A 16,069-nucleotide genomic window follows, 5' to 3' on the forward strand; every position below is an offset into this window, starting at 1 on the left:
TCTGATCAGGTTGCAATGGTTACAAAATTTGTCTTTTTCTTAATCTGAACAGCTCTTGTTTTGCGGGAAGTGCTTTCTCACACACAAGCGGAGACACATATCACAACCAAAATTGTTCTCCCATTTCCATTTAAATATATATTATGTTTATTTATGATAATTAGCTAATGTGATGTACTTTTCATTACGTTAGAAGGGTATTAAAGAAGAAGGCTCATATCTGAACACACACATATATATATATATATATATATATATATATATATATATATATATATATATATATATATATATACACCCACACACACACACTTCGGCGGAATAATATTTACAGAACTATATGCGGTAAAAGAAGAGAAAAATAAGAAAAATATAAAACAAACATATTCATTTCGTAACATGTATTTCAGGAATGTTCATGAAATCTCTAAGCTATTAACATTTACGACAGCAACTGTACCTTCCATATAGAAAGTGTGATAGCCATTGTACTACATGCATGCGTGTAAAATGATTGTCAGTCATTGGACCGAGTTGACTGGAAGAAGACCGATATGGCACGCCACGATACATGACATCGTGATGTTTGCCACATGTACACAAGGTCCAATGTAAATGAAAAATAACACTCAGTTGATCTTGCTTTGTCTTCATAAAATACGTTAATTACAATGCAATATCTCAATACTTTCTCACTGCCGTGATCCACTGCGCTTAAACTGCAATATGAAATTCCTATTGTGTCTCATATAAATACCTTTTCCGCATAAAAAAAGACTGCCAGCACATTTAAATTACAGCTTTTCAAGTTAATAATTTATTACTTTTAACGCATTATGTGCTATTCCTGACATGTAGCTATAACACGCCTACCAACCCTATTAAAACTATTCGTATTATCGATATCCCTCAACTAACGTCAATGTAAGCCAGTTCGTAGTCATTCTAAGCAAACTCGTGATCATTTTATACAGGCTCGTAGCAAGCTCCTAGACGTTGTAAGCAAGCCCGTATTCATTATACACAAGCTCATAGTCATTGTACGCAAGCTCGTAGTCGTTCTATACAGGCTCATAGTCATTTTAAGCAAGCTCGTGATCGTTATATTAAGGCTCGTAGCATTTTATACAGGCTCGTAGCAAGCTCCTAGACGTTGTAAGCAAGCCCGTATTCATTGTACACAAGCTCAAGTCATTGTACGCAAGATCGTAGTCATTCTATACAGGCTCGTAGTCATTCTAAGCAAGCTCGAAAGCTCTTAGTCATTGTACGCACGTTCATAGTCATTCTAAGCAAGTTCGCAAGCTCGTAGTCATTGTACGCAAGCTCATAGTCATTGTACACAAGCTCATAGTCATTGTACGCAAGATCGTAGTCATTCTATACAGGCTTGTAGTCATTCTAAGCAAGCTCGCAAGCTCTTAGTCATTGTACGCACGTTCATAGTCATTCTAAGCAAGTTCGCAAGCTCGTGGTCATTGTACGCAAGCTCATAGTCATTGTACACAAGCTCATAGTCATTGTACGCAAGATCGTAGTCATTCTATACAGGCTTGTAGTCATTCTAAGCAAGCTCGCAAGCTCTTAGTCATTGTACGCACGTTCATAGTCATTCTAAGCAAGTTCGCAAGCTCGTAGTCATTGTACGCAAGCTCATAGTCATTGTACACAAGCTCATAGTCATTGTACGCAAGCTCGTAGTCGTTGTACGCAAGCTCATAGTCAATGTACGCAAGCTCGTAGTCGTTGTACGCAAGCTCATAGTCATTGTAAGCAAGCTCGTAGTCGTTGTACGCAAGATCATAGTCATTCTAAGCAAGCTTGTAGTCATTCTAAGCAATATAGTAGTCATTCTAAGCAAATTCATAGTCATTCTAAGCAAGTTCATAGTCATTCTAAGCAAGCTCATAGTCATTCTAAACCAGCTTGTAGTCATTCTAAGCCAGCTCGTAATCATTGCATGCAAGCTTGTAGTCATTCTAAGCCAGCTCGTAGTCACTGCATGCAAGCTCGTAGACATTGTAAGCAAGTTCGTAGTCATTGTAAGCCAGTTCGTGGTCACTGCATGCAAGCTCAGTCATATAACTCTAAATAATAAGGATGAAAAATAAGTTTTTTGGTCCAAATCGCACGAGGAACTTAAAATGTACTGGGCATATCTTGTTGCATTTTTCAAAATAGAAAAGAATATGACAGTGCCAGGGCGAAGGTTAAAGGACCCCGGGGGCAATGTTCTTTATTGGCGCTCCTAACGATGCGCTCGGAAAGGAAAGATCTTTAATGGCGTTCCTATATTGCCACAAAGGACAGTTGCTTCGTTGTTTGTTTTTTTTTAAATTTCAGACTCAAACCGCTAGCCCCCAAATTCATCTTTCTAAATATAAGTTTTGTCACACCAAGGTTAAAGGTAAAAACTAGAAAAATTTCATCTAAGAAAAGCTACTGATATATCTTGTAACATACTGTTTTTTTGTCATAGAGAACAACCTATCTCATCTTAATCTGTTGTAACATACTTTTTGGTGTCATAGAGAGCAACCTATCTCATCTTAATCTGTTGTAACATACTGTTTTTGTGTCATAGAGAGCAACCTATCTCATCTTAATCTGTTGTAACATACTGTTTTTGTGTCATAGAGAGCAACCTATCTCATCTTAATCTGTTGTAACATACTGTTTTTGTGTCATAGAGAACAACCCATCTCATCTTAATCTGTTGTAACATACTGTTTTTGTGTCACAGAGAACAACCTATCTCATCTTAATCTGTTGTAACATACATTTTGGTGTCATAGAGAACAACCTATCTCATCTTAATCTGTTGCAACATACTTTTTGGTGTCATAGAGAACAACCTATCTCATCTTAATCTGTTGTAACATACTTTTTGGTGTCATAGAGAGAAACCTATCTCATACCAATCTGTTGTAACATACTGTTTTTGTGTCATAGAGAACAACCTATCTCATCTTAATCTGTTGTAACATACATTTTGGTGTCATAGAGAGCAACCTATCTCATCTTAATCTGTTGTAACATACTTTTTGGTGTCATAGAAAGAAACCTATCCAATCTTAAGATATATTCCTATTTATTTTATAACTGGGACGTGGTATCAGATAGACGTGCGTTCGTTAGCCGAAAGTCAACAATTTTCATAGCAAATAATAAAATACCCATGTCGAAGATAGACAATGCATCAAAAATAAATAGCGAATCTTTCTCAAATAATTGTTTGTAAACATATTTTTATCATAACTTGCGTTTTCTGGTGTTTTGTAAATAATTCATATCCTGCCATTAGCTGTAATTTGTTCAAACTTTCCGCAAAACGGGTAGAAAACAGGCAGAATTGGGTAAATTATTCGATACAGCAAATGTTTGTCGCGGCCTTCTTCACCGGCTTGAGAGTGGGGAATATGACGCAAAAGGTAAAATTCTCAGCCATGTTTTTCTCAACTTAATAAACTACCTGTAAAAAGTGACTGTTAACGATTTTCATGATTACTGTTTTTACTATTATTTTTTATATTATCGAACGATTCGGCTTTTCTATATAAAAATTAACAGGGCAGAGTATTTCGTTATCACGGCATTGTATGATAAAAAAAAAAAAAAACAGGAGCGGAAAAACTTAAAAATGGTTTTAAAATCTTTTGACGTTATTTCCTACAAAATTTGAACAGAGTTCTTATGCTGGAAAAGTATACCACTGGCTGACCATTCCGTGGCCCTGTCGATTGCTAATGCTTTTATTCTAGGAAGATATTCATAAGGGGTATAACCAAGATGATGAAGTCGACTGACTAGCTCTCTCGCCTTGTCGGTCGGGCAATCGGGGTTGATACCAAACATTGTATCCCGAATGACATGCCACTCTATGAAAATGTAACGCACTATCTTTTCTTGGAAGATCTTGATTGCTGACTGCATTGCTGTACACTCGTGTCCTTCTGAAACATGCAAGAAAAGTCCTTTATCACAAAAAGTACAGATATTCTGGATTAAGCTTTATGTCCACTCCTATGTCCTTACGCCATAAATTTTGGCCATATGAATTAATATTAGCACATCAAAAGTATGAGTTGTAATTAATTATAACTGCTGGTTTTACCTAGATTAATTGTTAATAAGTCCAAAACATTCACCTTAGTTTTCTATTCACCCTTATGCAATAGTAAGGTCGAGGTTGCTCACCCATCATGGAATACTGGCGCGAATAAATCGTGCATTTGCACTGTATATTTCTCAGAGCAACCGTTCCTGTGGCCTAGTGGTTAGAGCGTCCGCCTCGGATGCGGAAGGTCGTGGGTTCGATCATACCAAAGACTTACAAAAATGGTACTAACAGCTGCCTCGCCTGGCGCTCAACATTAGGAGGTTAGTGTTAGGACTGGTCGGCCTGGTGTCAGGATAATGTGACTGGGTGGGACATAATGCTACATGTCTGCGGCATGATGCCCCAGTGCTAGACATCACTATAAACTGCCACACTGCAGACATCGTAGCGATATGACTGAGAAATTGTTAAAGCTACGTTAAAAATCCTAAACACACACACACACACACACACACACAAAACACACACACACACACACACACACACATTTGTCAGAGTCGTGGTTGTTTCAACACAAACAATAAAGGGAGAGAACTGGAGAAAGGCACTCGGCCTTGAAGGCAACAGTAAATAACATTGTATTGCAATCCACCACAGAAAAAGTGACTATATCACAAAGGGTACCCGCACTGAAGTAAAATTAAGACAGACAGATGTAGGTGTAGTTTAAGAAACTAAACCAAATATCACATCTAATTCCCATAGACTCAGCCAGTTATTTCAGAATATAAGAAGATTCATCACGACACTTTACTGTACCATAGTAATGTGGTCGACACGATTTTAAAAATACATAGCAGAAACTGCCATGTAATGAATTATAATTGCTTGTAGTACCTAGCTTTTAATGAAGGTCATTCCTAATGAATACATTATAATAATTTCAATAAACCTTTAATAAGTTGTTGATTTTGCTGCACGTCCCAGATTCAAAACATTAAAACGTTTAATTGAAACAACACTGTAAATGCACACACGAGGGACAGAAGAGCACATGCACAGTGTCTTTACACCATACTTTTCATATATAGCACCAAGGGAGCGGGAGTCAACATATCTTTGTGAGGGCGTCGATAATCCACCGCCCGGGTTGACCCAACACCCACCCACCCACCCTGTGCTGCTTATATTCTAATTATAATCGAGAATGATAAAATGGTGGCCATAAACAGTGAATAATAAACACGCCAATATCATCTATCTGGAACCATTAGATGAACGGAACTTTTTACAGGTAAGCACTGTGCACACCTGAAGGCACATAACTTTTTACAGGTAAGCACTGTGCACACCTGAAGGCACATAACTTTTTACAGGTAAGCACTGTGCACACCTGAAGGCACACATAATATTTTAGAGACAGGTACTGTGCGCACATGAAGGCATACAGAGACACTACAGACTATAAACCGTCATGGATGAAATGAGACTTGTAGACAGTAAGTAATATTGTTCATAACTTTGTATGATATATTAATAACCCCTTACACGTAACAACAATACACTTCTAAACTGGAAATCTTTGTATAATATATTAATAATCCCTTACACCAAACAACAATACACTTCTAAACTGGAAATCTTTGTATGATATATTAATAACCCCTTACACCAAACAACAATACACTTCCAAACTGGAAATCTTTGTATGATATATTAATAACCTCTTACACGAAAACAACAATACACTTCTAAACTGGAAATCTTTGTATGATATATTAATAACCCCTTACACCAAACAACAATACACTTCTAAACTGGAAATCTTTGTATGATATATTAATAACCTCTTACACGAAAACAACAATACACTTCTAAACTGGAAATCTTTGTATGATATATTAATAACCCCTTACACCAAACAACAATACACTTCTAAATTGGAAATCTTTGTATGACATATTAATAACCTCTTACACGAACACAACAATACACTTCTAAACTGGAAATCTTTGTATGATATATTAATAACCCCTTACACCAAACAACAACACACTTCTAAACTGGAAATCTTTGTATGATATATTAATAACCCCTTACACCAAACAACAATACACTTCTAAACTGGAAATCTTTGTATGATATATTAATAACCTCTTACACCAAACAACAATACACTTCTAAACTGGAAATCTTTGTATATATTAATAACCTCTTACACCAAACAACAATACACTTCTAAACTGGAAATCTTTGTATATATTAATAACCTCTTACACCAAAACAACAATACACTTCTAAACTGGAAATCTTTGTATATATTAATAACCTCTTACACCAAACAACAATACACTTCTAAACTGGAAATCTTTGTATATATTAATAACCTCTTACACCAAACAACAGTACACTTCTAAACTGGAAATCTTTGTATATATTAATAACCTCTTACACCAAAACAACAATACACTTCTAAACTTGAAATCTTTGTATGATATATTAATAACCTCTTACACCAAAACAACAATACACTTCTAAACTGGAAATCTTTGTATGATATTTTAATAACCTCTTACACCAAACAACAATACACTTCTAAACTGGAAATCTTTGTATGATATATTAATAAACCCTTGCACCAAACAACAATACACTTCTAAACTGGAAATCTTTGTATGATATTTTAATAACCTCTTACACCAAACAACAATACACTTCTAAACTGGAAATCTTTGTATATATTAATAACCCCTTACACCAAACAACAGTACACTTCTAAACTGGAAATCTTTGTATATATTAATAACCCCTTACACCAAACAACAATACACTTCTAAACTGGAAATCTTTGTATGGTATATTAATAACCTCTTGCACCAAACAACAATACACTTCTAAACTGGAAATCTTTGTATATATTAATAACCCCTTACACCAAACAACAATACACTTCTAAACTGGAAATCTTTGTATATATTAAAACCCGTACACCAAACAACAATACAATTCTAAGCTGGAAATCTTTGTATGATATTTTAATAACCTCTTACACCAAACAACAATACACTTCTAAACTGGAAACCATTGTATATATTAATAACCCCTTATACCAAACAACAATACACTTCTAAACTGGAAATCTTTGTATATATTAATAACCCCTTACACCAAACAACAATACACTTCTAAACTGGAAATCTTTGTATATATTAAAACCCGTACACCAAACAACAATACACTTCTAAGCTGAAAATCTTTGTATGATATTTTAATAACCTCTTACACCAAACAACAATACAATTCTAAACTGGAAATCTTTGTATATATTAATAACCCCTTACAACAAACAACAATACACTTCTAAACTGGAAATCTTTGTATATATTAAAACCCGTACACCAAACAACAATACACTTCTAAGCTGGAAATCTTTGTATGATATTTTAATAACCTCTTACACCAAACAACAATACACTTCTAAACTGGAAATCTTTGTATATATTAATAACCTCTTACACCAAAACAGCAATGCACTTCTAAACTGGAAATCTTTGTATGATATATTAATAACCCCTTACACCAAACAACAATACACTTCTAAACTGGAAATCATTATATATATTAATAACCCCTTACACCAAACAACAATACACTTCTAAACTGGAAATCTTTGTATGATATATTAATAACCTCTTACACCAAAACAACAATACACTTCTAAACTGGAAATCTTTGTATATATTAATAACCCCGTACACCAAACAACAATACACTTCTAAACTGGAAATCTTTGTATATATTAATAACCTCTTACACCAAAACAACAATACACTTCTAAACTGGAAATCTTTGTATATATTAATAACCTCTTACACCAAAACAACAATACACTTCTAAACTGGAAATCTTTGTATATATTAATAACCTCTTACACCAAACAACAATACACTTCTAAACTGGAAATCTTTATATATATTAATAACCTCTTACACCAAAACAACAATACACTTCTAAACTGGAAATCTTTGTATATATTAATAACCTCTTACACCAAACAACAATACACTTCTAAACTGGAAATCTTTGTATATATTAATAACCTCTTACACCAAAACAACAATACACTTCTAAACTGGAAATCTTTGTATATATTAATAACCTCTTACACCAAAACAACAATACACTTCTAAACTGGAAATCTTTGTATATATTAATAACCTCTTACACCAAACAACAATACACTTCTAAACTGGAAATCTTTGTATATATTAATAACCTCTTACACCAAAACAACAATACACTTCTAAACTGGAAATCTTTGTATATATTAATAACCTCTTACACCAAACAACAATACACTTCTAAACTGGAAATCTTTGTATATATTAATAACCTCTTACACCAAACAACAATACACTTCTAAACTTGAAATCTTTGTATATATTAATAACCTCTTACACCAAAACAACAATACACTTCTAAACTGGAAATTTTTGTATATATTAAAACCCGTACACAAAACAACAATACACATCTAAACTGGAAATCTTTGTATATATTAATAACCTCTTACACGAAAACAACAATACACTTCTAAACTGGAAATCTTTGTATATATTAATAACCTCTTACACCAAAACAACAATACACTTCTAAACTGGAAATCTTTGTATATATTAAAACCAGTACACCAAACAACAATACACTTCTAAACTGGAAATCTTTGTATGATATATTAATGACCTCTTACACCAAACAATAATACACTTCTAAACTGGAAATCTTTGTATGATATATTAATAATCCCTTACACCAAAACAACAATACACTTCTAAACTGGAAATCTTTATATATATTAATAACCCCTTACACCAAACAATAATACACTTCTAAACTGGAAATCTTTGTGTGATATATTAATAACCTCTTACACCAAAACAACAATACACTTCTAAACTGGAAATCTTTGTATATATTAATAACCTCTTACACCAAAACAAGAATACACTTCTAAACTGGAAATCTTTGTATATATTAAAACCCGTACACCAAACAACAATACACTTCTAAACTGGAAATCTTTGTATATATTAATAACCTCTTACACCAAAACAACAATACACTTCTAAACTGGAAATCTTTGTATGGTATATTAATAACCTCTTGCACCAAACAACAATACACTTCTAATCTGGAAATCTTTGTATATATTAATAACCCCTTACACCAAACAACAATACACTTCTAAACTGGAAATCTTTGTATATATTAAAACCCGTACACCAAACAACAATACAATTCTAAGCTGGAAATCTTTGTATGATATTTTAATAACCTCTTACACCAAACAACAACACACTACTAAACTGGAAATCTTTGTATATATTAATAACCCCTTACACCAAACAACAATACACTTCTAAACTGGAAATCTTTGTATATATTAATAACCACTTACACCAAACAACAATACACTTCTAAACTGGAAATCTTTGTATATATTAAAACCCGTACACCAAACAACAATACACTTCTAAGCTAAAAATCTTTGTATGATATTTTAATAACCTCTTACACCAAACAACAATACAATTCTAAACTGGAAATCTTTGCATATATTAATAACCCCTTACACCAAACAACAATACACTTCTAAACTGGAAATCTTTGTATATATTAAAACCCGTACACCAAACAACAATACACTTCTAAGCTGGAAATCTTTGTATGATATTTTAATAACCTCTTACACCAAACAACAATACACTTCTAAACTGGAAATCTTTGTATATATTAACAACCTCTTACACCAAAACAACAATACACTTCTAAACTGGAAATCTTTGTATATATTAATAACCTCTTACACCAAAACAACAATACACTTCTAAACTGGAAATCTTTGTATGATATATTAATAACACCTTACACGAAAACAACAATACACTTCTAAACTGGAAATCTTTGTATATATATATTAATAACCCCTTACACGAGAACAACAATACACTTCTAAACTGGAAATCCTTGTATGATATATTAATAACCTCTTACACCAAAACAACAATACACTTCTAAACTGGAAATCTTTGTATATATTAATAACCTCTTACACCAAAACAACAATACACTTCTAAACTGGAAATCTTTGTATTTATTAATAACCTCTTACACCAAAACAACAATACACTTCTAAACTGGAAATCTTTGTATATATTAATAACCCCTTACACCAAACAACAATACACTTCTAAACTGGAAATCTTTGTATATATTAAAACCCGTACACCAAACAACAATACACTTCTAAGCTGGAAATCTTTGTATGATATTTTAATAACCTCTTACACCAAACAACAATACACTTCTAAACTGGAAATCTTTGTATATATTAATAACCTCTTACACCAAAACAACAATACACTTCTAAACTGGAAATCTTTGTATGATATATTAATAACCCCTTACACGAAAACAACAATACACTTCTAAACTGGAAATCTTTGTATATATTAATAACCCCTTACACCAAACAACAATACACTTCTAAACTGGAAATCTTTGTATGATATATTAATAACCTCTTACACCAAAACAACAATACACTTCTAAACTGGAAATCTTTGCATGATATATTAATAACCTCTTACACGAAAACAACAATACACTTCTAAACTGGAAATCTTTGTATATATTAATAACCTCTTACACCAAAACAACAATACACTTCTAAACTGGAAATCTTTGTATATATTAATAACCCCTTACACCTAACAACAATACACTTCTAAACTGGAAATCTTTGTATAATATATTAATAACCTCTTACACCAAACAACAATACACTTCTAAACTGGAAATCTTTGTATATATTAATAACCCCTTACACCAAACAACAATACACTTCTAAACTGGAAATCTTTGTATGATATATTAATAACCTCTTACACCAAAACAACAATACACTTCTAAACTTGAAATCTTTGTATGATATTTTAATAACCTCTTACACCAAACAACAATACACTTCTAAACTGGAAATCTTTGTATATATTAATAACCTCTTACACGAAAACAACAATACACTTCTAAACTGGAAATCTTTGTATATATTAATAACCCCTTACACCTAACAACAATACACTTCTAAACTGGAAATCTTTGTATATATTAATAACCTCTTATACCAAACAACAATACACTTCTAAACTGGAAATCTTTGTATGATATATTAATAACCTCTTACACCAAACAACAATGCACTTCTAAACTGGAAATCTTTGTATATATTAATAACCTCTTACACCAAACAACAATGCACTTCTAAACTGGAAATCTTTGTATATATTAATAACCCCGTACACCAAACAACAATACACTTCTAAACTGGAAATCTTTGTATATATTAATAACCTCTTACACCAAACAACAATGCACTTCTAAACTGGAAATCTTTGTATATATTAATAACCCGTACACCAAACAACAATACACTTCTAAACTGGAAATTTTTGTATATATTAATAACCTCTTACACCAAACAACAATGCACTTCTAAACTGGAAATCTTTGTATATATTAATAACCTCTTACACCAAACAACAATGCACTTCTAAACTGGAAATTTTTGTATATATTAATAACCTCTTACACCCAACAACAATACACTTCTAAACTGGAATCTTTGTATATATTAATAACCCCATACACCAAAACAACAATACACTTCTAAACTGGAAATCTTTGTATATATTAATAACCCCTTACACTAAACAACAATGCACTTCTAAACTGGAAATCTTTGTATATATTAATAACCCCGTACACCAAAACAATAATACACTTCTAAACTGGAAATCTTTGTATATATTAATAACCCCTTATACTAAACAACAATGCACTTCTAAACTGGAAATCTTTGTATATATTAATAACCCCTTACACCAAACAACAATGCACTTCTAAACTGGAAATCTTTGTATATATTAATAACCCCTTACACCAAACAACAATACACTTCTAAACTGGAAATCTTTGTATATATTAATAACCTCTTACACCAAAACAACAATACACTTCTAAACTGGAAATCTTTGTATTTATTAATAACCTCTTACACCAAACAACAATACACTTCTAAACTGGAAATCTTTGTATGATATATTAATAACCCCTTACACCTAACAACAATACACTTCTAAACTGGAAATCTTTGTATATATTAATAACCCCTTACACCAAACAACAATACACTTCTAAACTGGAAATCTTTGTATGATATATTAATAACCTCTTGCACCAAACAACAATACACTTCTAAACTTGAAATCTTTGTATATATTAATAACCCCTTACACCAAGCAACAATACACTTCTAAACTTGAAATCTTTGTATGATATATTAATAACCTCTTACACCAAACAACAATACACTTCTAAACTGGAAATCTTTGTATATATTAATAACCCCTTACACCAAAACAACAATACACTTCTAAACTGGAAATCTTTATATATATTAATAACCCCTTACACCAAACAACAATACACTTCTAAACTGGAAATCTTTTGTATGATATATTAATAACCTCTTGCACCAAACAACAATACACTTCTAAACTTGAAATCTTTGTACATATTAATAACCCCTTACACCAAACAACAATACACTTCTAAACTGGAAATCTTTGTATGATATATTAATAAGCTCTTACACCAAACAACAATACACTTCTAAACTGGAAATCTTTGTATGATATATTAATAACCCCTTACACCTAACAACAATACACTTCTAAACTGGAAATCTTTGTATATATTAATAACCTCTTACACCTAACAACAATACACTTCTAAACTGGAAATCTTTGTATATATTAATAACCCCTTACACCTAACAACAATACACTTCTAAACTTGAAATCTTTGTATGATATATTAATAACCTCTTACAGCAAACAACAATACACTTCTAAACTGGAAATCTTTGTATATATTAATAACCCCTTACATCAAAACAACAATACACTTCTAAACTAGAAATCTTTGTATATATTAATAACCCCTTACACCAAACAACAATACACTTCTAAACTGGAAATCTTTTGTATGATATATTAATAACCTCTTGCACCAAACAACAATACACTTCTAAACTTGAAATCTTTGTACATATTAATAACCCCTTACACCAAACAACAATACACTTCTAAACTGGAAATCTTTGTATATATTAATAACCTCTTACACCAAACAACAATACACTTCTAAACTGGAAATCTTTTGCATGATATATTAATAACCTCTTACACCAAACAACAATACACTTCTAAACTGGAAATCTTTGTATATATTAATAACCCTTACACCAAACAACAATACACTTCTAAACTGGAAATCTTTTGTATGATATATTAATAACCTCTTACACCAAAACAACAATACACTTCTAAACTGGAAATTTTTGTATATATTAATAACCCCTTACACCAAACAACAATACACTTCTAAACTGGAAATTTTTGTATATATTAATAACCCCTTACACCAAACAACAATACACTTCTAAACTGGAAATTTTTGTATATATTAATAACCCCTTACACCAAACAACAATACACTTCTAAACTGGAAATCTTTGTATATATTAATAACCCTTACACCAAACAACAATACACTTCTAAACTGGAAATCTTTTGTATGATATATTAATAACCTCTTACACCAAACAACAATACACTTCTAAACTGGAAATTTTTGTATATATTAATAACCCCTTACACCAAACAACAATACACTTCTAAACTGGAAATTTTTGTATATATTAATAACGTCTTACACCAAACAACAATACACTTCTAAACTGGAAATCTTTGTATGATATATTAATAACCCCTTACACCTAACAACAATACACTTCTAAACTGGAAATCTTTGTATATATTAATAACCCCTTACACCTAACAACAATACACTTCTAAACTGGAAATCTTTGGATATATTAATAACCCTTACACCAAACAACAATACACTTCTAAACTGAAAATTTTTGTATATATTAATAACCCCTTACACTAAACAACAATACACTTCTAAACTGGAAATTTTTGTATATATTAATAACCCCTTACACCAAACAACAATACACTTCTAAACTGGAAATTTTTGTATATATTAATAACCTCTTACACCAAACAACAATACACTTCTAAACTGGAAATCTTTGTATATATTAATAACCTCTTACACCAAAACAACAATACACTTCTAAACTGGAAATCTTTGTATATATTAATAACCTCTTACACCAAACAACAATACACTTCTAAACTGGAAATCTTTGTATATATTAATAACCTCTTACACCAAACAACAATACACTTCTAAACTTGAAATCTTTGTATATATTAATAACCTCTTACACCAAAACAACAATACACTTCTAAACTGGAAATTTTTGTATATATTAAAACCCGTACACAAAACAACAATACACATCTAAACTGGAAATCTTTGTATATATTAATAACCTCTTACACGAAAACAACAATACACTTCTAAACTGGAAATCTTTGTATATATTAATAACCTCTTACACCAAAACAACAATACACTTCTAAACTGGAAATCTTTGTATATATTAAAACCAGTACACCAAACAACAATACACTTCTAAACTGGAAATCTTTGTATGATATATTAATGACCTCTTACACCAAACAATAATACACTTCTAAACTGGAAATCTTTGTATGATATATTAATAATCCCTTACACCAAAACAACAATACACTTCTAAACTGGAAATCTTTATATATATTAATAACCCCTTACACCAAACAATAATACACTTCTAAACTGGAAATCTTTGTGTGATATATTAATAACCTCTTACACCAAAACAACAATACACTTCTAAACTGGAAATCTTTGTATATATTAATAACCTCTTACACCAAAACAAGAATACACTTCTAAACTGGAAATCTTTGTATATATTAAAACCCGTACACCAAACAACAATACACTTCTAAACTGGAAATCTTTGTATATATTAATAACCTCTTACACCAAAACAACAATACACTTCTAAACTGGAAATCTTTGTATGGTATATTAATAACCTCTTGCACCAAACAACAATACACTTCTAATCTGGAAATCTTTGTATATATTAATAACCCCTTACACCAAACAACAATACACTTCTAAACTGGAAATCTTTGTATATATTAAAACCCGTACACCAAACAACAATACAATTCTAAGCTGGAAATCTTTGTATGATATTTTAATAACCTCTTACACCAAACAACAACACACTACTAAACTGGAAATCTTTGTATATATTAATAACCCCTTACACCAAACAACAATACACTTCTAAACTGGAAATCTTTGTATATATTAATAACCACTTACACCAAACAACAATACACTTCTAAACTGGAAATCTTTGTATATATTAAAACCCGTACACCAAACAACAATACACTTCTAAGCTAAAAATCTTTGTATGATATTTTAATAACCTCTTACACCAAACAACAATACAATTCTAAACTGGAAATCTTTGCATATATTAATAACCCCTTACACCAAACAACAATACACTTCTAAACTGGAAATCTTTGTATATATTAAAACCCGTACACCAAACAACAATACACTTCTAAGCTGGAAATCTTTGTATGATATTTTAATAACCTCTTACACCAAACAACAATACACTTCTAAACTGGAAATCTTTGTATATATTAACAACCTCTTACACCAAAACAACAATACACTTCTAAACTGGAAATCTTTGTATATATTAATAACCTCTTACACCAAAACAACAATACACTTCTAAACTGGAAATCTTTGTATGATATATTAATAACACCTTACACGAAAACAACAATACACTTCTAAACTGGAAATCTTTGTATATATATATTAATAACCCCTTACACGAGAACAACAATACACTTCTAAACTGGAAATCCTTGTATGATATATTAATAA

The 16,069-nt window shown here is 31.5% G+C and overlaps 1 protein-coding gene across 1 annotated transcript in view; it reads right to left on the bottom strand.

Annotated features, from left to right (window-relative positions):
• Positions 1-386: 386 nt before the first annotated feature.
• Positions 387-16,069, bottom strand: part of LOC149792961 (uncharacterized) — a 29,024-nt gene continuing 13,341 nt past the window's right edge. Inside the window, exon 3 of the mRNA XM_089966830.1 lies at positions 387-3,953. Within this exon, the coding sequence (XP_089822956.1) occupies positions 3,670-3,953 (284 nt within the window). The 3' untranslated portion in view covers positions 387-3,669. The remainder of the gene's footprint in view (positions 3,954-16,069) is intronic.

This window comes from Sinohyriopsis cumingii, chromosome 8 (genome assembly GCF_028554795.1).
Source record: "Sinohyriopsis cumingii isolate HCF-2022 chromosome 8, ASM2855479v2, whole genome shotgun sequence".
Lineage (NCBI taxonomy): Eukaryota > Metazoa > Mollusca > Bivalvia > Unionida > Unionidae > Sinohyriopsis > Sinohyriopsis cumingii.